Source organism: Lissotriton vulgaris, chromosome 3_1, assembly GCF_964263255.1.
Source record: "Lissotriton vulgaris chromosome 3_1, aLisVul1.2, whole genome shotgun sequence".
NCBI lineage: Eukaryota > Metazoa > Chordata > Amphibia > Caudata > Salamandridae > Lissotriton > Lissotriton vulgaris.
The window spans coordinates 2,015,091,144-2,015,114,496 of record NC_141689.1 but is presented as its reverse complement, the minus strand read 5'-3'; the positions used below and the strand labels follow the sequence as shown (position 1 = coordinate 2,015,114,496).

Sequence of the window (23,353 nt, the reverse complement as noted above, 5' to 3'; positions counted from 1 at the left end):
GGTCAGGGAGAGGATCAGCTGGGTGTCATCGGCGTAGGAGATTATGCTGAGGTTGTGTTTGCGTACGATGGCCGCGAGGGGGCTCATGTAGACGTTGAAGAGGGTGGGGCTCAGAGATGATCCTTGGGGGACGCCGCAGATGACTTCGGAGGCCTCTGACTTGTACGGTGGTAGGCGGACTCTCTGTGTTCTTCCGTCGAGGAAGGAGATGATCCATTCCAGCGCCTTGTCCTGGATTCCGATGTTGCTGAGGCGCCGTACTAGGGTGCGGTGGCAGACCGTGTCGAATGCCGCGGAGAGGTCTAGGAGGATGAGGGCCGCTGTTTCTCCCTTGTCCATCAGGGCTCGGATGTCATCGGTGGCGGCGATGAGGGCGGTCTTGGTGCTGTGGTTGGCTCGGAATCCGGACTGTGAGGGGTCGAGGGATCCGTTCGTCTCGAGGAAGGCGGCCATCTGCTTGTTGACGGTCTTCTCTATGACTTTGGCTGGAAACGGAAGGAGCGAGATGGGGCGGTAATTCTTGAGGTCGGTGGGGTCCGCTGTTGGTTTCTTGAGTAGAGCGCTGAGTTCGGCGTGTTTCCAGCTCTCAGGGAAGATGGTGGTGTCGAAGGATGTGTTGATGATGTCTCGCAGGTGGGGTGCGATGACAGCGTCGGCCTTGTTGTAGACGTGGTGAGGGCAGGGGTCGGTCGGTGAACCGGAGTGGATGGAGTTCATCGTGCGGATGGTGTCTTCGGTGCTGATCGGGGTCCAGGCGTGGAGGGTGGTGGTGGGGGGTGGTTGTTCGGTCATGGTGTGCGTTGGTTGGTTGTCGAAGCTGCTGTGTATGTCCGTGATCTTGTTGTGGAAGTATGAAGCGAGGGAGTTGCAGAGGTCTTGCGATGGGGTGATGTCGTTGTTTCCTGCGCTGGGGTTGGAGAGCTCTTTCACGATGTTGAAGAGTTCCTTGCAGTTGTGTGCGTTGTTGTCCAACCGGTCCTTGAATGCTGTTTTCTTGGCGGCGCGGATCAGCTGGTGGTGTTTCCGGGTGGCAAGTTTGAAGGTGGTCCTGTTGTCCGGTGTCGGTTCCCTTCTCCAGACTTTCTCGAGGGCTCGGCAGTTCTTCTTGGAGCTCTTGAGTTCGTCGGTGAACCATGGGGCCTTCTTGCTGCCGGGTCTGCTAGGCGGGGTCCTCAGTGGGGCGAGTTCGTCCGCGCAGTTGCTGATCCACTTTGTGAAGTTGTCGGCGGCCTGGCTGGGGTTCGCTGAGCTGGCAGGAGGGTGCTGGCTCAGGGAGGTGGCGAGCTGGTCTGCTGTGATCTTGTTCCAGCTTCTGCGGGCGGCCTGTTGCTGGTGTTGGTGGGTCGTCGTTCTCTTGAAGGTGAAGTGGACGCAGCTGTGGTCCGTCCATTGGAGCTCTGTGGCGTGGCTGAAGTCGATGTCTGTGCTGGAAGAGAAGACTGCGTCGAGTGTGTGTCCGGCGAGGTGGGTGGGGGTGGACACCAGTTGCTTGAGTCCCAGGTTGGCGAGGTTGTCGAGCAGGGTGCTGGTGTTGCGGTCGTTGTTGTTCTCCAGGTGGAAGTTGAGGTCCCCCTGGAGGATGTAGTCAGCGGAGGGGAGGGCATGCGGGCTGACGAAGTCGGCGATGTCCTCGCTGAATTGCGTGCGTGGTCCAGGGGGTCGGTAGATCAGGGTGCCTCTGAGGGTGGTCTTCGGGTTGGTGTGGATCTGGAAATGCAGGTGTTCGGCGCTGGTCAGGGTGTTGTCGACGCTGGTCGTGAGACGGATGGTGCTCCTGTGGATGATGGCGATGCCTCCTCCCATCTGGTTGGCGTTTCGGTCCCTCCAGACGATCTTGTAGCCCTCTGGGATAGCAATGGCGATGTCGGGAGCTGAAGAGGCGGTCATCCAGGTCTCTGTGAGGAAGGCAACGTCAGGGGCTGTGGCGTCTAGGAGGTTCCAGAGTTCGATGGCGTGTCTGTGGACGGAGCGGGTGTTGAGCAGGATGCACTTGAGGTGGGTGCTGCTGGAGTTTGACTTTGCGGGTGCTGGTGCGGGGCTGGACCGGATGCAGGTGAACTTGCAGGCTTGGCAGCTGAAAGGTCCGTGGGTACGTCTTGGAGTGGCTTGATGGCAATGTGGGAGTCGGCCGGTGTTGAGAGCGGTGAGGGTGGCGGCGGAGTACGTCAGGCGGGTCGGTCGGGGTCCTCGTGGGCCAGGGGTCCTGGCACTGGGCGCGGTCCAGGCGCGGACGGGCGCAGACGGGCTTACCTTTGGCGCGCCTTCGGCGCACAATCGGCGCGCCCGCTGCGCGTGACCGCATCCGCATGACCGATCAATGTCATCCTCCTGTCTCTCTAGTGCGCTCTTATAAAGCGTTTCATAATAGCCTTGAAAGCTGTGGAGAATTTCTGTCTGAGTATAGATCGCGTGTCCCCCTTCCTCCTCCAGAGCCAGGATCGGGGAGCTTCGCTTAGCGGGGTTAGCCAACCACGCCAGCAGCGTCCCAGCTTTATCCCCTTCAGTATGTGCCCTCAATGTGTAAGTCTTGTGATCAAAGCTACGGAGATGCTCCACTTCAATCGCTACTGCTTCTCTAGCTGTGCTAACCTCCTCCTGGAGCTTAGGGTGACCCGGTCGCGCCCTTTCCGCTTCTCGCAGTTTATCCTCTGCTTTATCTAGATCTCCTAGCAGCACCTTCCGTACCCCTGCGTATTTACCGATACATTGGCCCCTGATAACTACCTTGAAGGCGTTCCATTTCATCGCTCTGGATGTCATAGTGCCGTCATTCTCAGCAAAATACTGTATTATCCCTGTCTCTAATGCTGCGTGAAACAATGGGCCGTCCAACATCTCAGGTCGCAGCTTCCATGTTGGAACGCGTGAAAGCTCAGTCATCTAGTCCAGCGTAATCCGCATGGGGTTATGATCCGAGATTGTCCTGGCAAGATATTCAGTTTGCGCGACCGTCGTCATCACTGACGGTGAACACAACATCGCATCAAGTCGAACATGTAAGTCATGCAGGCTAGAGAAGTATGAATAATCTTTTTCAGTTGAGTGTTGTGTTCGCCAAGCATCTATCAGTCCCCATCTCCCCTGCCAGTCTAGTCTACCCCTTGTGAGTCGGTGTACTGGAGAGTCACTCAGCGGTGGGTGAAATCTATCTAATGTAACGTCTGTCACTGAGTTGAAGTCTCCTCCTAACAGAACAGGGCCTGCTAAATAGTGCGCAAGCGCTCCAGAGAGTCACGTCAAAAAGGACAGCTGGTCAGTGTTTGGTGCATACACGCTACATAGGGCTATATCCCTGCCTTTTAATGTACCCTCCACCGCTACATACCTGCCCTCTGGGTCGATTGTTTGCCTAATCAGCTGGAATGGAGTACCCGCCCTGATCCAAATCAATGCTCCTCTAGCGAATGCGGAGTATGTGGTGTTAAATAATTGTCCCCTCCACCTTCGCTGTAGCGCTACTCCTTCCTGTTTCGTCAGATGCGTTTCTTGGAGTAATGCAACATGGACCCCCCTACGGATCAGATAAGCGTGAACTTTGTGTCTCCTTGCCATTGTGTGTAACCCCCTCACATTCCAGGTTATACATATCAATGTACCCTTACTAGCCATTGTCCCACAGCAGCTGATGCAGTGTAAAACAGTTCCATGCCCCAGCGTAAGTGGTAGTGTCCCCACAACATGTCTCCAGGTTTATGCGTATCCCACCCAAAACGAAAACAAGTGGTCCCCAGTGGAGAACGTCCCCGACTATCCTCTCCCTCCTCCCCCCCCAGAACAGGACCCAATATTACACTATCTCAGTTAAACAACTCAACTTCCCACCTATACCACAGTCGTCACTGTGGTAGCCTTAAGGGCCAATAGGGTGCGGCTCTAGTCCGGCTGGCGGCTACACCAGCCCTACTCCCACGCCCCCACGATCCCCCCCAGAAATAGCTGCGGTGAATCATCCTGTTCAGCAGTATATATTTGGATCACTTAGCATAGGCCCCCCCCAGTTACCGGGAGTGTCCACCTCAGTCGGCTCCCATGTCAGGCCTCCAAGATTTCCTCCGATGTCTGTGGCGTCACTATCGGGCCCTTGGTGCTGTTGACTTCCGACTGGTCCGTTTCCGAGCCCGTGATGTGACCTTCCGATTCCGTGCCCCGTTGGGACGGGGTTGCGACAGTCCCCGATAATTCCACTACCGCTTGCAGCGCCGCTCTCCTCTCCTCGTCCGTTTGAGACACCGGAGGCTTTCGAGATCCTTGTCGTCGCCTGCGAAGTCTCTGTGATTTCCGCATTCGCGGCAGGTGCCCTGCCTCTTCCACCCAGCGTTTTTCTCCGTCCGTGCCCGCCTTGTACGTATCCCACCACGCCCAGGCATCCGCCGATGTGAGGAAAAAGCAAGTCTTGCCATCTAGCACCACCCTTAGCTTGGCCGGGAAGAGCAGGGAGTATTGTATGCCTTCAGTTCTAAGTTCAGGCAGGGAACAGCGGCACGTTGCTATTGGCTACTTGAAATGGCCCCGCGTCGCAGGCCCTCTGGAGCAGCAAGTCCCTGTCCTTGTAATGTAGCAACTTGACTACTACCGGTTGAGGCAGTTGGCCTGCTTTGGGAGGTCCAGCCGGGACACAGTGTGCTCGCTCAATCGGAAAAAAGGGTAATAGGCCTTCCGGTGCTACTTCCAACTTAAACCAATTGTCCAGATAGCCAACCATGTCTCCTCCTTCTGTTTTCTCAGGCAGGCCCACCAGGCGGACGTTGTTGCGCCTACTTCTGTTTTCGGAGTCCTCTGCCCTTCTCTCCAAGGATTGTATTCGGTCCAGTGCGTCCGCCAACTTCCCTTCCATCGATTTGTGAGCCTGGGCCAGCTCCTGCAGGGTGTCTTCTGTGCCCTTGACTCTTTCTTTAAGTTTGCCATGGTCCGCACGTAGGAGCCCCAGCCCTGTTGCTACTTGCGCAATATCCTGCTGCAAAGTCTCTTTCGTTGCCGCAATAGCCTCCAGAATTCGGTCTTGGAGTTGTTTCAGGTCTGCAGGCCCCGGGACAGTTCCCTCCGGTGTTTCCGAAGCTGCGGCCCCATCCATCTTCCCCTTGTTCCTCACCATTGTTCTATAACCCCGCAGGGCTGTTCCACACCCCAGTGCGAGGGAGAAGTCTGCAATCTCAAGTGGCGTGGGGGGTGTGCAGCAAAGGTCCCCGCAGGTCCTGTGGTTCTCTAACCTTGGGTTCTACAGCCGCTGCAGCGCCAAAAGCACATTGGCCTGGAGGGTCTGCAAGTCCAACTGTCCCTGCGCGCACGTGGCGCTCGAGCGGCTCCTTCCTCAGCCCGTAGTTCTCCTCTCAGCTATATCTGAGGCCCACGTGGCGCTTCACAGCAGGACGGCCCCAAGCCCGGGCAGGTATCTAGCTCCGTGCGAGCACTCTGGGTGGGTTCCATGTGGTGCTAAAGAGTACCCCAGGTGTAAGTCCTTCCCATCTCGGCGCCACTCATCCGCCTCATAGGGTCATTAGCACGTCTCAATCTGTGTTTTATGACCGTCTGCATGGCCTGGGCTTGCAAGGCTTCGCCGCCGCTATCTCCACGGGCCCCCAACGACAGTTATTACCAGCCTGTTGCTGTCCCCCCGACTCCTGCACTGCGGCGTCTCTAGTCGCTGTTCCGTTCTGTGTCAATCTCGCAGGAGCGAGTCCCTGCGGGGAGCGTCGGCCATCATGCCCCCCCAGCCATGTAGTGCATGCCGGCAGCTCAGTTCAAATGAAGGTTCAAGGGCCGTCTACGGGTTTTTCGCGCAGCGGGGGTTCTTCCCGCCACGGGACCAATCAGTCCGCTCTCCTCCGCAGCTCACGGACCTTCGGCAGCCTATCGCACAAGCCCGCAGTATATCCCGGCTCCCGCACAACCGTTTTCCCAGTGCGCCGCACCGTTGACCCTCCGACTCCCTGTAGCGGTGCAGTATGGGGACTCCGCCACCTTCCTCCAGAAGACGCCCAGGCAACACTCCTCAGCAGAACAGCGCTAATCTCAGGTGCAGCAGTCCCCGCTCAGACCTCTGAATCCCCCGCAACACTCCGCCTTGCTGCGGTCGATAGTCCGCCTCCTCCTGAGGCCGCACCGAACTGTCCTGAGCGTGTTCCCTCGACCTTGTGGGCACTCCCGTCGTCCAGGACAGGCTGGCCTTACTTCATGTGTGCAATTGGTGGCCTGGGTGTTCCGTTGTTATAGGGGCTCACAGCCTCTCCCCGGTGCATCGGCCTCCTCGCAGCACCCTTCTGTCCACGGTGCATATCTTGGCCGCCATTTTGAGAAGCTCCGGTATTGTCAGACGGCTGTGGTCTGCATTCGCCTCCGCAACTCTCCCGTGTAAGCTCCCTCTGGTTGCACCATGTACCGCCGGGCCTCAGTGCTTACGAGCGCCAGCCTCGGCTGCGTCCGCCATATTTGGCCGCCTCCGTCCCCGGACTCAGTCGTCTTCACTTTCTGGTTGATGCGACGCTGGAAGGGTGTCCCTCACAGCCACCGGGGTGCCGCCACTGTTCCTCTTTGTCGCCAAAGCGCGGATGATCGTGTCCACGCGGGTCACGATCAGGCGCGGAGCTCGGGGCTCACGCTGCCATTCCCTCCGGCGTCCAAGCCACGCCCCCCCTAAATATCCTCTCTTGTTTCCTTCTCTGCCTACCAGCCAAAATTCTTATCCTCCTCTCTAAGACATACAAAGCCGCCATTCTGAAAGAGCCAGATGCATCTTGAGAGACTTTTTATTCTTTGTACCTGGTTATCAACTGATGTACATTGATGGTATTTGCATTTCCTAAATGGCTATTTTGTGACTAATCAGTACTAGGAAATCCTTTGTACATAGTGTTAGCTATACGCTATTTGGCAATACCAATGTGAAATGCAAACAATGCGATTTCTTCATGACGGAAATCTCAAATTGCACCATCGAAAATGCCTTTCGTACATACCAAAACCCCATTTTGCATTTCTGAACCAACTGAAATAGGAATTTGCACTGGTAGGCAATGCAAAACTACTTTGTATTTAGGGCCCATAGTGCTTTATTCATGACAAATTATTATGACTTTATTATGAACGCTTTCGTAGTGAATGGTAGGATTGTATTCGATTTTATTTCGATGCTCTATTAGAGATTTATGGATTATTTTCAATAAATATTCTGGATGGGAGTTTAAACAGCAATTCATTGGTTTCCAATATAGACAATGTAGTGATGAGGTCCACACAGAAGATGATGTAGAGATGTTTATTTGTAATCAAGTAGTTAAGATGGTAATAACACCCCACCAGGAACATCTAGCCAGATGCTCAGCCCAAAGCAAACTGTCATCCACAGCCCACAGAGCCCCAACATTCTACCCTGCATCATAGCTGTAAACATTCTACAAGCTAGAGTAAAGAGGGAGATAACATGCAAAGCATAAACAGTATGCTAGAATACTAAATGTTCCCCCTTTGTCCGAAATGAAAACAAACAGAGAAAGAACACCAAACGGCAAGAACCCCAGTAAGGAAGAAGCAGAGAAAAGTAAAACATACAGAAGAACAAAGCCATCCTCCATTAGAGGAGAAACATGAAAAAAGTCAAGAAGACAAAAAGAAACAAGCAAGAAAAACATAGAAGAACCCATCCGTTTTCCCTTCAATAACAGAAGAAAAATAAGAAAACGGCAGACAGGAAGACTAAGTTTGAAAGTACCAAAGACCAACCGACATACATACCCACTGGCCAGACAGGAATGTAGGACGGAAAGACAAAAGTACGAGAACCAAGATAACGTTAAAGTCCAACCCTCAGAGATGAATGGTAAAGAAACCAACACGAGAGTGAGAACAATAAAAACAAGAGAAAACAGATAAAATTGAAGCATCAAAAGAAGACAAAATTACCCGTTCTCCCACCAGAAAGTTAAACATAAGCATGTAGAAATAACTTTTACAATGAGGAAAAACACTCCCACGAGAGGGAACTATGGCAGTCTAAAACCGAAGAACAATAAATGTAAGACATAGGATAATGGGACATGAACCCAAATCCAAACCCAACAGAGGGACAGAAAAGGCTCCCCTCATAGAGAAACAGCATGTAAACTGAATATATGGGAATAAAACCCATCAAACCCCTTAACATAGAGTAAATGGGACTAGACCAACCAAAAATTAGAAAAGAAGGTGGGAAAAAAAACCACCCCCTAAACAGGTGGGACTGGCAACCCCTAAACCTAGGTAAGCCCCTTAGCACTGAGAAAGTGGGACTTAGACCAAAAAAACATAGGTGGGACAACCACCCCCTAAACCCAGGTGGGACTAACACCCCCTAGACAGGTGGGACTAATACCCCCAATACCGGACACGTAGGTGGGACTGAAACCCCCAAACTACATACACGAAAAACTACATGCATAGGTGGGACTCAAACCCCCTAAAAATATATAAGTGAGTCAAACGAGAAATAGGTTTGAAACCCAGTAAAACACCAACAAAAGAAATAGGATATGGGACTAAAACCCACCCCTAAGGATCATGGGACTAAAAACCCACTCTTACAAAAAAAACACATGCCAGTGCAAAGGTTAGCAAACTACACTAAGGCGTAAACATTTTTCCCAAAAACTGTGAAGTAAAACATTTCGCCTATGTTAAAGTTTGAATTAACAACATGAAGTAAAAAATTTGCCCAGGTTAAAGTTTATATTAACAACATGGCAAAGAAAAACGAGATATATTGAAATGTAACATTCTTCAAGAGAAAACATGACATAAGTGCAATAAGATGCACCATTGTTAAAATAAAACGTTAGATGGCAGTGAAACCTTTTTTAGAATTGTGAACCAGTCGTGTTGCAACACCAGTTTTTTAAAAGAAACGTTTTACTCTTTAAAAAGAAAATACCGAAGACTCAAACTGCAGATTAAAAGACTCTTCGATGAAAAAGAAATTTTTCAAATTGGCACATTGCAGAACGAAAACTGTAAAAGAATACCGGAACAGTCATGGAGAATAAAAAAAATCCAAAAGCTGCAGAGCGTCTTAATTCAATTGTGCTTGTCAAAACAACTGGCATCAACATTAGTATTTTTCCACGTTGTGAATCACATGTTGCACAAATGATGCTTGAAGAAAAGTTCTCATACCAGTGTAGCCGGGGAATGGGGGCTAGGGATACTCTCAGTGGTAACAACAGGCGGCTCAACAGCCACTTGACCAGTATATCTTTTCAAACTGGGTTTTATTTTTAAGGTTCTCTTTGTACGGAATTTATTTATTTATTTATTTATTTTTAATATTTATAAAGCGCTACTTATACCCGTGGGCGTCAAGGCGCTAAAACCAATATTGACTATGGAAATGTGAGAGCATAGGTTGAATAGAGCAGATATGACGGTATGGAAAAAGAGATTACTGAGAAAACAGCCAGGTTTTCAAGAGTTTGAAGAACCGAAGCAGTGTGACACTTTGTCTGATATTGAGAGGCAAGGTGTTCCAGAGTCTGGGGGCCGCCACCAAAAAGCGTCGGTCACCCCAGGAGACTGTTTTGGTGCGAGGGACAACCAGTTGGCTGAGAGTGGCTGATCGTAGAGCTCTTGTGGGTTTGTAGGACTGTAGTTGGTCTCTTAGGAAATGTGGTCCTTGATTATTGATTGATTTGAAAACTATGCAGAGTGCTTTGAAATGAATTCTTTTTTGTACAGTCAGCCAATGAAGATCTTTTATGTTTTTGGAGATGGGTTCAAACTTTGTTTTGCCGGTGAGGAGACGAGCTGCTGCGTTTTGTATAGTTTGAAGTTTTGCAGTTACTCTGATTTGAGCATTAAGAAATAAACCATTACAGTAATCCAGGGATGAGAGGACGAGGGCAGAAACCAGTGTCTTAATGGCGGAGTCAGGAAGGAAAGGGCGTATTTTGCGGATCATTTTTAATTTCAAGTGCGCTGTAGATACTGTTTTATTAGCATGGTTCATGAAATTAAGTCCATCATCAAATGTGACCCCCAGGTTCCTGACCTTCGAGGCCGGCGTAGGAGGAGTACCGAAGGTCTCTGGCCACCAACAGGTGGACCAGGCTGGGAAGAGTGGACCAAAGATGAGTACCTCGGTTTTTTCTGAGTTCAGCTTTAAGCAGTTTGTCGCCATCCAGTCTCCTATATCTAGGAGCCCTTTCTTACATTTTTCAGCTACTTGCTCTCCGTCGCCTTTAATCGCCAACACTAGTTGGGTGTCGTCGGCGTACGAGGTAAGGCTCATCCCATGTGCTTTGATGGTTTTAGCTAGGTCCGACACATAGATGTTAAAAAGTGTCAGACTGAGGGATGAGCCTTGAGGAACTCCGCAGGGGGCAGAGAGTTGAGCTGATTGAAAGGGTCCCAGAATGACAGCCTGCGTTCTTTTGGCAAGGAAGGAAGCTATTAGTTTTTTGGCAGTGTGGCAAATGCCAAGTCCTTGGACACGGTCGACCAAGATGTTGTGGTCGACCGTGTCGAAAGCCGCTGATAAATCTAGCAGAACCAGTATGGCAGTGCCACCCTGGTCCCTGATGACCCTGATATCATCAGCGGCTTTGATCAAGGCTGTCTCGGTCCCATGATGTTTTCGGAACCCAAACTGCGTGTTGTCGAGCAGCTGATGTTCTTCGATAAACTCGGATATCTGGGTATTCATGATTTTTTCAATCGTCTTAGCCATGAAAGGAAGACTGGCAATTGGTCGATAGTTTTTTAACTCACTTTTGTCCAGTGAGGGGTTTTTTAGCAGAGGTTTTAGTAAGGTGTTTTTGAGAGGATCCGGATAATTGCCTGACTGCAATATTAAATTGCAGACCTGTGTGAGTGCCGGTGTGATAACATCCATGACTGGTCTGAGTACAGATAAAGGGCAAGGGTCCAGGGGAGAGCCTGATTTGATGGTTGATAGTGTGTTTTTTATTTGGTCCTGAGTGACTGGTTGGAAGCAAGGGAAGGTATTAGCTGGAGAGGGGGTGGTGGATGAGATTAAACCCGGAGGTGATTTAGAGGAGAATGCTTGGTAGATGTCATCTACTTTAGTGTAGAAAAAAGAGGCAAGAGAGTCACACAAAAATTGTGACGGGGGGGAGTGAGGTCTGGGGAATTGCCTGATAATGCTTTGGTGATTAAAAATAATTGTTTGCTGGAGTTCTTGGCTTTCTCAATTTGATGACTGTAGTATTCTCTTTTTGCTTCCGCTATCATGTTTTTGTATAATGCTAAGGATTCCTTATAGGCAGACTTACTACTAGCATCGTAGTCTTTTCTCCACGTTCTTTCCTTGCTACGGTTTATCTGTTTCTGTGTCCTTAGTTTATCATTATACCAAGGTGCGGTGGGTTTAGCTCGGTTACTAGAGTGTTCCTTGGAAGGGGCTGATTGGTGTGTTGCCTGGCCAATCCAGTCGTATAATTGCTGGAGCGCTAAATTGGGATCTGAAGCGAACACTGGGTGGGTTTGTTCCAGTATGAGCTTCAAATCTTCTAAATTTATATTTTTCCAATCTTTAAAAGATTGTTTAGGTGTAGGTTGAGGCTTGTTATTGCAATGACTGTTGGTGGCAATATTAGCAAAAATTGCAAAGTGGTCTGTCCAAGGCATGGGCAAAATATTGGTGATTTGCAGTTCATCTAGGTTGGAAAAGATAGGGTCTAAAATATGGCCTGCTTGATGGGTGGAGGATGTGACAAGTTGTTTTAGCCCTAGGTTACCTAGATCAGCGATGAGGGCAGCAGAATCGGCTAGATGGTCTAGATCTAAGTGAAAGTTCAGGTCACCTAGAACCGTGAAGCTGCTTTCTGTGGCTACAGATTCCATCATGGTATTTATGTTAGACAGGAAGGTTGTTTTTGAACCCGGAGGACGATATATTAATATACCCTTGAAATTAAACAAAGGGGAGATGTTGATAGCAAATTGCATGGCCTCACAGGAGGTGGAGGGAATAGATGTCGTTCTGACAGGATATGAATCTCCGGCAATTATAGCCAGCCCACCCCCTCTTTGTTTAGGCCTGTCCTGACAGTAGGCTTTAAATCCCTGTGGGACAGCGATGACCAGGTCTGGCTGGGAAGTATCATCTGTCCATGTTTCGGTGATAAACAGTATGTCGAGTGTATAGTCAGTTATCAAATCAGATATTTCCTGCCTATGCTTACCGAGTGAGCGAGCATTTATAAGGGCTATAGAAGTGACTGCACCTACATCGTGTTTGATTGAAGAACCGTTAGTTTGGGGAGGTATTGGAGGGATGGTATAGTGACAGTGAGGACAGATGGTGGCAGTGTCCTTATGGATCTCTGAGGGTTGGATTTTTAAACATTTGGCCATATTGAGTGGTCGGAGCGCATGTAGGTTATGGCTAGCGTATGTTTTAACTTCTCCTGATGAGGTTTGAACAGGGGAATGTAAGTCTCTCCCTCGCAAACTCAATTTTATCCGTGGTGGTGGTCTTCGGGGCACGCAGGGTTACAGCTCGAAGGTTTCCCGGATTCCAGAAGACGTAGGATGGCTCAGCGTCGTGAATACCCCAGGCAAGCTACGGGCTTAGGTGTTTCTTGTCTCCCGGTGCAGCAACATGAAAAAGAATGGACAGAGGGAGGCCGTTAGCCGCTATATCCGATAAGCGCTTGCACCCAAGGGATTCCCGTGTTTGTGAGGGACGCCAGTGTATTATACAAACACGCCAGTGAGAACCACGTGGACGAACAAGGGGCAGAGTGAGGGGAAGGTACGGTAATAGGATAGGGTAGCGGGAAGAGGGTGGGAGAATGGAAACACAGAGGTTTAGAACGTACAGGGGCTTTTTACACTATTCACTCGGGGCACTCTTTCTCCCCACCCAAGCCGCCCAACGCCGCCGTACCTGGCTAAGCCACACTCCTCCCTCGGGAGTGTGGCACGGCGAATCACAGGGTCGTTGGCCTCCTGGCTTTCCGTCTTCTTCTGGTCCTCGGTTTTCTCCCTCGTCTTTTTCCTCCGGTCGGTGTACCTCGCGTCCTCTGTCCTTCGGCTCGCCGATGACGTCACACGCCGCATACAGGGCTTCCCCTGTTTTCAACCATCCAGGATTGTCGACGTCAGTGGAAGGCGGGGCTTCTTGGAAGTCACCAAACTCCCACTTAAAGGGGCTCGTGTACGTTTCTTCGGTTTGATCTACGTCCCAACCATTCTTCTGAGTCGCAGTCTGTAGATTAGAAGGGTCACAATCAGGGTTCCACCATTCCTCACGACCACCCGTCCCGACCCTGTTACAACCAGGCAATACCACTGTTAACAGAAACAAGCTGCAGACTAACCATAAACTTCCGTAAATTATCCATCATGATCGGAAGCAAACGTGGTTGACAAAATATGCGGTTGCTATTCGTAACCATGGGAACCGAGAAACAAAATGTCCGCTCTACGTTGCGTGCCATTGCGTAGAAACGCCTCGGGTCAGAGGTTGAAAGCAGGCTGATGGAAAGACACTGGAAGCCGATGACGCTCTGGATCTCCGCTAATACACATGGAGATTCCACGACGTCATCAGTGTAAAAATAACAGCGCCACAGAAGGATCTCTCTTCTGACAAACGGTGAGAGCACGTGCACACAAGTACAAACGCAGCTGCAGCTAACTTACAGTTAATGAAGGAGACGTCATGCGATTTTCTTCAAACAAGGAAATAACCACTGAATGACAGAAGAGTGCGGTGAATTACTTGTCTCTGTCAGCAGTGCCCCTTCAATTCACAGTAATGATTTCAAATAATTTCACTCGAACATGGCAGCAGCTCACTTAGAGACATGGATTTCTTCTGGATTCATCTGTCTTGCCGAGGCTCCCTGTTACAGCGTTTGTCACTTGAAATGTTCATGAACAAAGTGACTTAGACGCTAGGGAAAATCTGGCAGAGGCTCCCTGTTTCAGTGTTTGTCAGACGATTCCAGGGAAAAATAACCTTGTGCCATGAATTTGAATTAGTGAGAGTTTAGCTTTTAAATCAGATGAATCCGCGTTAAACACAAGGACTTTATGTAATCTTCAAAATTTCAATTTGTTCAAATCACATGTCCTTGAACAACGTTAAACATTTGAACAAAGTCTTTAACAAAGTCATTTTAAATCTTTGAAATGGTCTCTTCAAAAATGTCTTTGCATAGGTTTCATTACAGCAGACAAAAATAAGGAACAAAAACGTGCTTACTCTTGTTGAATGTCCAGGTGAGCCACGCATAACACGCTTGGGCAGGGCTGTCCGATCTGAAGGACACTGGTGGGGCTTTAAAGCGTGCTGATGTTCCCTTAGTGGCTCCTTGGTTTTTGGCTCCTTATGTTCCTTAGTTTCTTCATTTGATTCGTGTAGGTCACGCTTGTTGTGACATCTTGTTGAAAACTGCGCCATCTCTAGTTGCTGTAAGCTGCGCCTTTAGCTTTTTAAAAGTAATGTAAAGGTTTCCTTTTTGTTTGTAAATCCAAGTAGAGGTAGCAGAAGTAGGTTCTTTTAACAGGATCGTCGCCAATAATATTGTAGTGATGAGGTCCACACAGAAGATGATGTAGAGATGCTTATTTGTAATCAAGTAGTTAAGATGGTAATAACACCCCACCAGGAACATCTAGCCTGATGCTCAGCCCAAAGCAAACTGTCATCCACAGCCCACAGAGCCCCACATTCTACTCTGCATCATAGCTGTAAACATTCTACAAGCTAGAGTAAAGAGGGAGATAACATGCAAAGCATAAACAGTATGCTAGAATACTACAGACAATTTCTTGCTTTCTAGTACCTGTTATTTTATTCTGAGTAATTCTTGTGGGCTTTCCACATACCCGCAACTAGTTGTGCAGGCTAGCCTGCGGTCTGAGCCGCATTAGGCCTTTGTTGTAAGTTCACTGATATTGGGTGATATTAACCAGCTCTTAAGTTTGACATTTGTGCTTTTATAGACTTTAGACATTAAATGGCACTTGCTGGGCTGGTGGTGTTTGAGACTCCCTCCCACTATATATGTTCATTTGAAGTTTACATTATAACGATTTTGCTTCCAAATATTTTGTGTCTTTTTAGACGTCAAGCAAGAAGCCGGCAAACATGAAGACTCTTGCCCCCTCCTCTGCATTGAAATCAGTAAGGAAAAGTCCAAAAAGCAAACAGTTACCAAATAATGATCCTTGTTCCGAGGATGAGGAGTTAGAGCACACTTCTGAGTCTGGCAGCCAAGGCTCAAACACCAGTGCATCATTGAGTTCTAAATCCTCTTTAAGTACACCAGCACCAGGACTTCCTTCTGAGAATAAAATAGAGCACCAATCAAGTCCATCAATGTCGCCAACCGAGACTATGGTATGTTCTAATTTACTACATTATGGTGACAACCTTCACTCAATCAGCATTGACTCTGTATTTGCTTAGTAAAAATTAAGTCACTTTTTCCTTTCAATTAGGCTGTTGTTGAGACCCATAAAAGGACCTGTAATTACAACCAATGGGCCAGATTCACAATGGTAAACTTAAACCAAACGTCTATCTTTACTACTTTTCAGTATTCTCAAAGGTAAACTTAGGTCAAAAGTCTAACTTTACCAATAGTAACTTACATTTGTGAATACCGACTTTTGGTTCAAGTTTACCTTTGTGAATACCTAAACGCAGTGAACTCACACAAAAGTGTAAGTTTACCTTTGTGAATTGGGCCCAGTGTCTATTTATTCAGCTTCTTGACTTGAATAATATGTAAATGTAATGAATGTATTATGCACCCTTAATGAGCTTCATTGGTACCAAAGGGGGCTGATTCTTTCTCTAGAGCACGATCGACAATCAACAAATGAAGCTTCCTTTATAATCAATGTATGCAATTTAAAGGAATGTTTATGATTTCGGATCGTGAATGGAAATTTCGAAATTAAAACATTCTGTCACTGGATCGATTTGTAAAAATGTATCAAAATAAAAAATAAATGATGATAGTATGTAATGTACCCTCCAGAAACTTTCCTTCCATCTCGCTGTATGCTCTGCAAATGTCATGATATTTAAATATTACATGCGCCGTTTGCGCAGCTTGAGCGCATTGTTACAAGCTGGCAGTGTAAACTGAGTATTCCAAAAATAGGCATTCACTCATCCAATGTATTGTTAGTCTGCCCCATGTTGAGGTCAATACTGCGTTCTGCTTGTCACAGTTCTTTTTGCAAGAAATGCTTATATTTTTTAAAAAGAACTGCTAAGAACTCGGTTCGCCTCTCCCTTCCCTCGCCTGCTTGAGTTACCAGAGAAACAAAACTCCCTTCAGGTAATACCGGCAAACTGTATTGCCTATTACTAATGGGTGATCTCATTCATTCTTGAACAATGTACATGGGACATAGCCGGTATTATAATAATGTTTTACCTTAGTTGTTATATCTCTAAGTGCCAGTTATTATTGTCCAAACTTCTTCCTGTGATTCTCCTTTGTCGGTAGGAATAAACGAGAGCCCCCATGATAAGTGCACGTAGACACTGGCATCTTTTAGAGTGAGTTTCTCTTTAGGACCTCCTCAGACCATAGAAAGTGGCATCAGGAAGTGCTGGCAGTTGAGCAGAGGGAGTGTTATATTTATGGTGTGAGCATTCTCTTATTATGTAGATCTTTTGTGCTTCAAACAAAAAAACAAAAACTTACTCTCAGGTTAAGATTTAAAATAAAACGTATGCAATAGAATCAATACTCTCCCATGTTTCCCCCGGGTGAGCTAGGAGTGAGTGGCCTCAAAGCTGCAGTCCTCTTACACCCAGGTTAAAGCCTCCATAGCATATTGCTTTATTCAACACTTGATGGACCCTTCCAGCACCCTTTGTCACCACTTGTGTAGACATTTGTCACCTGAAGAGCTCCTGGGCACGGGATCACATCTTATCTTGACACAGCACCCTTTTACTTTTCCAGGAGTTTTCCCCATTTGTTGCCTACATCTGTAAAAGGATGTTTATTGCGGTATATACACTTGGTGTCTTTGTCCCTTTTTCTGCCACCAAGACAACTTTGTTTCGGTCTCTGTAGCGAGCTTCTGAGCAAACAGTGGACATGTTCTCCTGGGTGACCAACTGGCTCTGCATCTGTTTTTTCGACAATACTGTTCAGTTTCTTTTTTCTGAGGTTCATGAAAATATCTCCTACCGGCAGGGCTTTATTTAAGCCAGTTGGATCCACCTGCACTCATTTTTGGTGGCCAGCACACATTTTCCTAATCAGACATTCCTCAAGTGCAAGAAAGAGAAAAACACACAAAGTGGAAAAGAAGGAGAGCGATAGACACGAGAAAACCGAGGAGAGGAAGAAAGCGGGTACCTGCATGGGTGAGATAATGGGGATAGGGTGTCTGTTAGTGGATTAAAGAGGCATGAAGTGGGTTGAAGACTATGCAGCCTTGATATGCAGCGCTCTGACATTTAATAGTCCCTGCTTCTGGCCTCTAAGCGTACAAAACAGTGATGGATGGAATGCTTGAATTAATTTCAGGCACTTCTAAGCATTCAGCCTGCAGCGAAATCCATGTTACCTCAGTTTAGACCCAGCTATATGCAAATCAGTCTGGACCCAGCTCCAATAGGAACAAGCTAGCCCAAACTGCCGAGCCAGGTCCTCCCTGAACTGGAACGCAAGCAACCCTGTACCAGTCCTGGGTTGCCTCTAATGTGGTTCAATGAGGACCTGGCTTGGCAGTTCCGGCTGGACTGTTCCCACGAGGAGCACAGTCAAGGCTGATTTGCACATGACTGAGCATTCCATCCGTCACTTTGTTTTTCGATGCTGTGGGCATCTGGGCAGCGCTTTTGGCACTGGCACTTATTCTTTTAAAAATTAAGCACTGCCTTCCTGGCAATTCAGTGGTCCTAAACCAGCAAAAAACTCCAATCTGTGGTCCTAAACCTGCAGTTTCTTTATGGTCTTTTTTCCAACAGATTTTTCCTGGTTTAATAATTATTTTCTGTTGCTGAAGAAGCATTTTCTCACTTAGGTCAGAATTAGCTGTTCTTGTCAGGCTATGCCGTAGTTCGAATCTGATGCTCCTTGTTTTACTTTGTGGCTTCTGCATTCATGCCTGGGCACAGTTAAAATATCTATATGTATGTACATGTTTATAGCTATATATAGATATGCACCTTTCTCCTTCCGGTACAAAGAGTCCTTGCACTCCAGAGGGGATGAGCCATTAAAACTGTATTTAAAGCTGCAAACCTATCCAGAGACGTGTTTCAACAATTACTGTCTTTTTCAATCTGGAGTCACAAACTGTGTTAAAATAAATGCAAATTGATCCCTCCATCAATCATGAGGGAAATACTCCTCGTGTTATTTTTCTCAAATTGGCTGTCGTGATAAACGTGAATAAGAAGTAAATGTCCCAGTCAGTTCAAAGAGTATTAAATGTAATTGATTTATGTGCAAACAAGTCAGCTTGGTAAAAAAGTTCTTTCAAATAGCAGCAAGTCGTTTTACTTTTAGGTAACCTTTCAGCAGTCCTCCTTCGAGGACAGTGGCTCTCCCTCCTCTCCACTGCTTTCAGCAGAGACCTGCTCCGAAATCCTTGCAATTTTGAAGGGTGGAGACGGATGTATGACGTTACAACGCATACTTTTACCACGCATACCATTACAACTCGGTATTTACAACGCTTACCATTACAACGCATAGCTCTTTGGGGTGCTGGATAGTGAATAGTTTAATTTACTATTCCAACTCCAGTCCCCGTGGACACTAGGGAAGGTGTTGGATAGGAAATTAAACTTATTCCCTATCCTAGAGCGCCCCCAGCGCAATGCGTTGTAATGGTTTGCGTTGTAATGACTGCGTTGTAATGGTAGTGCGTGGTAAAAGATTCGTTGTAAAGGTTGTATACTGTGGAGACTGGCCTCTCTCAGTGGGGCCTATCTCCCGCCTCTAGCACAATCCTCCCGCGGCGTTGACTGGCAACTCCTGCCTCGTCCCACATATATATGGATATATATAGAGAGATATATATTTAGATATATATATAACCTATTGGCAGTCACCGGTAGGTAGTTATAGTTAGGATCTCATTTCTATTCAAATAACGTTTTTTTCTTTTCCCATTATCTTTTGTGTCGTTTGACGAATGTTTGCAAAAAATGGGGGGGTCCCAAAATGCGTTTTCCCCATCGTAATTCCAATAGGAAAAGTTGGAACAGGATACAGCCCGAACTGCTGAATGGAATTTCACCAAATTTGGCAAAAAGGTAGCCTTTAGTTCAGAAAGAGCCATTTATTTAAATGGTGTAAATCCGTTCAGTAGTTCCTGAGAAATTTAAAAATGAAAAATATCTATATCTGAGCACCGTGCTCAATTTGAATTAGCTGTCAACACTCCAAACCAGGAACTGTTGGCAGCCATCTTGTGACTTGGTCGAACCGAGTCACAAGAATACTGTGAAAAAGTGGTTGAAAAACAAGACAAGGGGGCAGGGTAGAAACACCCTGACCCCTTAGGCCTGCTCAGGCTTGCTCAGGGGGTCCCACAAGGACACCCAGTGCCAAAAGAAACATTTAAAAAAAACGTAAGAATTTGCGCTGGGGTCGCGAAGCTGGCTGAGAAAAAGAAAACAAAGCTCGCCCTCATGCTCTTTGTGTTTTAAAGCCCCCGGTGGGCCAGGTCCTGGGGGAACTCGTTTGCAATGACAGGGTGGCTCTCGCCCTTTCATTGCAAACACTGCTTTGCATTTTGGGAGCGAGAGCAGGAAACCTGCTCTTGCTTCCAAGTAGCAAAATGGTATTGGTTTTGGGCAAGGGGAGCTGCATAGTAGCAGCTCCCCTTGTCCAAACGCAATGCCGGCTCCTGCAGGAGGCGAGGAGCTGGCTGGGACTGTGGGGGTTTTGGGCTTGCCCCACGGTCCCAAAGGGTATGCTTCGGGGGGATAGGGTCCCCTAGGCAGAATTAAACAATTAAGAATCTGGCATTCTTTTTTTTATTTCACACGCTTGAAGTCGCAACTCCATTCCGTCCAGCGCGGCCCTCCAGTGTAAACGTGTTGGGTTCGCGGCTACAAACGATATATAAAAAAATATATGAACGAGGTGCCACGTTTTCTATAAGCCCCAGGGTGGGCCACGTCCCGGGGGTAATCAGTTTTATAATTTGCGTTGGCCTGCTGGGGGCCCATGCAGCCCCAGGGACCGCCACCTCCCCGGGGCAATTATAATTGAAGGGGGGTAGGCTTGCTGCCTCCCCCCCACAAAGCCCCTGGGATCCCCACCTCCTGTGCGATTTATTAAATAATGAGGGGTGCCTTGCAGGCCCAAACAAGCCCCGGGGACCACCACCTCCCCGGGGTTATATAAATAACGTGAGGGGGGCCGCGTGGCCCTCCTCGTAGAGCTGTTGGTGGCTCCCCAGTGTAAACGTGTTAGGTTCGTGACTCCATGCAAAATTGAAGATAAAAGAAAATGTATGTTTTTAATAGGTAAGATTAACTTTTGAGGTATAGGGTGGCTCTAAAAAGAGCCCTTTTGTTTATTATGAGTTTCCTGTAACTACATGTAAGTGCAGATGCAGAGCTTTAGGTTGTTGAGAAAGACTCTGTATCCATAATCTGTAAAGTGTACTCCGTCACTCCTGTAGATGCCCTCCATATCAAAACGTAGATTGTTGTTATATATGGATCCCATTCTATGGTCTCTAAGATAAGCAGAAACAGCTTTATTGACACTTTTTCATAATTGATTTTACCTGTTCCTCTTTGGCATATATTAGAGTAGACAAAGAAAGTTTGAGGTAAAAGCAACATCAATTGTGCAAAGGTGTCCTTCATTAGCATTTCCAGACCTACCCCAGTCAATGTGCCTAGGTCATTGCCTCCACAGTGCACAATCATGAGGTCAGGGGAATGGAGATGCAAAGAGGTTTTAACCAGAGGCATCATTTGGTGCAACTTTAATCCTCTTTGTGCAATCCATTTAATGTCCACATTTGTCAAAGCTAGGTATTTATCAATTCATCTGCATTCAGCATACCCTTTGCACCCAAAAACATAGATGTGCCCAACAATGCACACTGTAAGCATCTTGAAGTGATGTCTGGAAGTAATGGAAAGATGTATGTAGTTGAGGTAGTCACTTGGTAGAATGAGAGGTATCTAATATGGTTGACTAGAAGCAGTTTAAAAAAAAGAAGTGAAATGATTGGCTGTTTAAGAACAGTGTACTTTCAAAGTAGGGTGCATTTAACTTTTTTGATAACAGCATACTTCTTATTGGTTAGTAAAAAATGTTGGGAAGGTACAGTTGAAAGGATATGCTGATATTTTGGAAATGTCACCCACACCTGCTGTTTGCATTTGCAACATTGTGTGGTGTACTTTAAGAAACAGTGAACTTGTGACCTGCCAATTCAGTTGAGTGTTCCATGACTCGTTACTATGGAAACTGGAATCAAGCAGAATGGAGGTAGGGTTAAATGTTAATGGTGGCATTAAAGTATGATTTTGTAATTTAAGTAAAAGTAATATGTTAATACAGTGACATTTCCCAAGTCAGTGCTATCTTTAAAAGTGGTGTATTATTAAAAATTAGTGGTAAATGTATGTGTGGTATATGTTTGAACTCCCGTATAGATGTGTGGTCCCATCGCTTTACTGCACGGTGGAGTCTCGACTCCTAAAAAAAATACAGAGGCAGTTTGGTTAGAGTTTTGTTAGTTTTAGAAGTCAGTTGGGAGGGGTTGAGATGTCTAACGAATAGAAATGTGTTTTAGAATTAGAAATAATCTGGAAGCAATGTGATCTGTTACTTGCATGTTTTTGTGTGGAAAAAGAGAGAGAATCCTTGCCATTACTGGGTTTGCTTTGCTGAGAGCAGTGCGTTACATTGATTGTGTGCATAAGAAAATCCATTCTGAGTTTCTGATATCTCATATTCTACAAATCAATTTGGAAGGTAAGTTATACATTTGTAAGGTGTATTATATGTTACCTCTATTTTTAAAGGAAAAAAAATTCATGAATTTTAATGTTTGAAATACATTATTAAATGTAGAGATGTTTCTTATAGTTTGATCAAATGCAGTTAACTGTTGTTTGAAATACATTTTGTATAGTATGTGTATATTTGAATATGGATTACTGTTTATGGTAGTTTGTTTTAATGTGTGGATATGTATATTTGTACTATACCAGATAATTGTAGCTGGTCCTTTAAGTTTGGAGGTGGATTCTGACAAATATTAAGGAGTGCATGGAGTTCTGTCTCATGTATGTTTGTAGTTGTATATGTATTTTCATATGTCATACATTATATGGTACATGATGTATAAGAAAGAGCTGTTGTTGCTTTTTTGTGGTAGGGTCCAGACTGTGAGTACTAGTAGAAGTGTAGATGCAGCACAACACTGTGCTTTGAAGGATGTACACATACAGTATTAATAATTAGGTTTCTTTTCTGTAGTTTGTACAAAGGTATAGTTGAATTATGCCGCTTAGTTTTAGATAGAATGGTGAAGATGCTGCACAAACATGTGCTTTAAAAGATGCATATATAAGGTGTTTTTAATTAGGCTTCCTTATTCTAGTATGCAGAAAGGTATAGTTGAATGATACCACATCATTTTAGATAGATTTGTGAAGATGGAGCACAACTGTGTGCTTTGAAAGATGATCATATAAGGTGTTATTAATTAGGCTTCTTTTTTATTCTGTACAAAAGTATAGTTGAATTATGCCACATAATTTTAGATAGAAAGGCGAAGATGCTGTATAAAAGTGTGGTTTCATAGAAGCTCATATAAAGTGGTATTTATACAGTTATCTATGCACTGAATGTGTATGTTTGCACTAATGAAATTAGCCAGTCACTTTTCCTCTTGTCCTGTACTTATCCAGCGACTTACAGTTGACTTGTGTGTTGCTTTGTACTGGACTAGGCCCAATTGTCATGCACTTATAAAAACACCCATGTACTCACCATGCAGTCTTACGATGATGCAGGTGCGACATATTCAGTGCTGTAATCACTCAGGCATTACTTCAGCACTGATGCAATCACTTAGGCACTATCTGTGCACTTAAGAAATCACCCACTCACTTGCTATCTACTTCTGTAATCCCCCAGATATCACCCTTGCAGGTTAGGAATCACTCAGGGGTCTACTTGCGTAGTACCTCCTACAGTTATGCAATGATTTAGGCTGTTGCTGTGTAGCCATCTCATTACCTACACACTATCCTTTCAGTCTTCAAATCACACATGTGTTTCTTCTGCATTCAGGTATTCACCTAGGCAGTACTTCAACTGCTACTTCTATAGCTATCCATGCACTGGTTGTGTATGTTTGCACTCATGAAATTAGCCAGTCACTATTCGTC

The 23,353-nt window shown here is 46.4% G+C and overlaps 1 protein-coding gene across 2 annotated transcripts in view; it reads left to right on the top strand.

Moving 5' to 3' along the window:
* The window catches only part of CENPU (centromere protein U), a 740,965-nt gene that overhangs the window by 266,680 nt on the left and 450,932 nt on the right, over positions 1-23,353 (top strand). For both annotated transcript variants that reach the window (XM_086962486.1, XM_086962485.1), the window contains one exon: positions 15,062-15,337. In XM_086962486.1, coding sequence (XP_086818612.1) covers positions 15,062-15,337 — 276 coding nt within the window. The remainder of the gene's footprint in view (positions 1-15,061; positions 15,338-23,353) is intronic.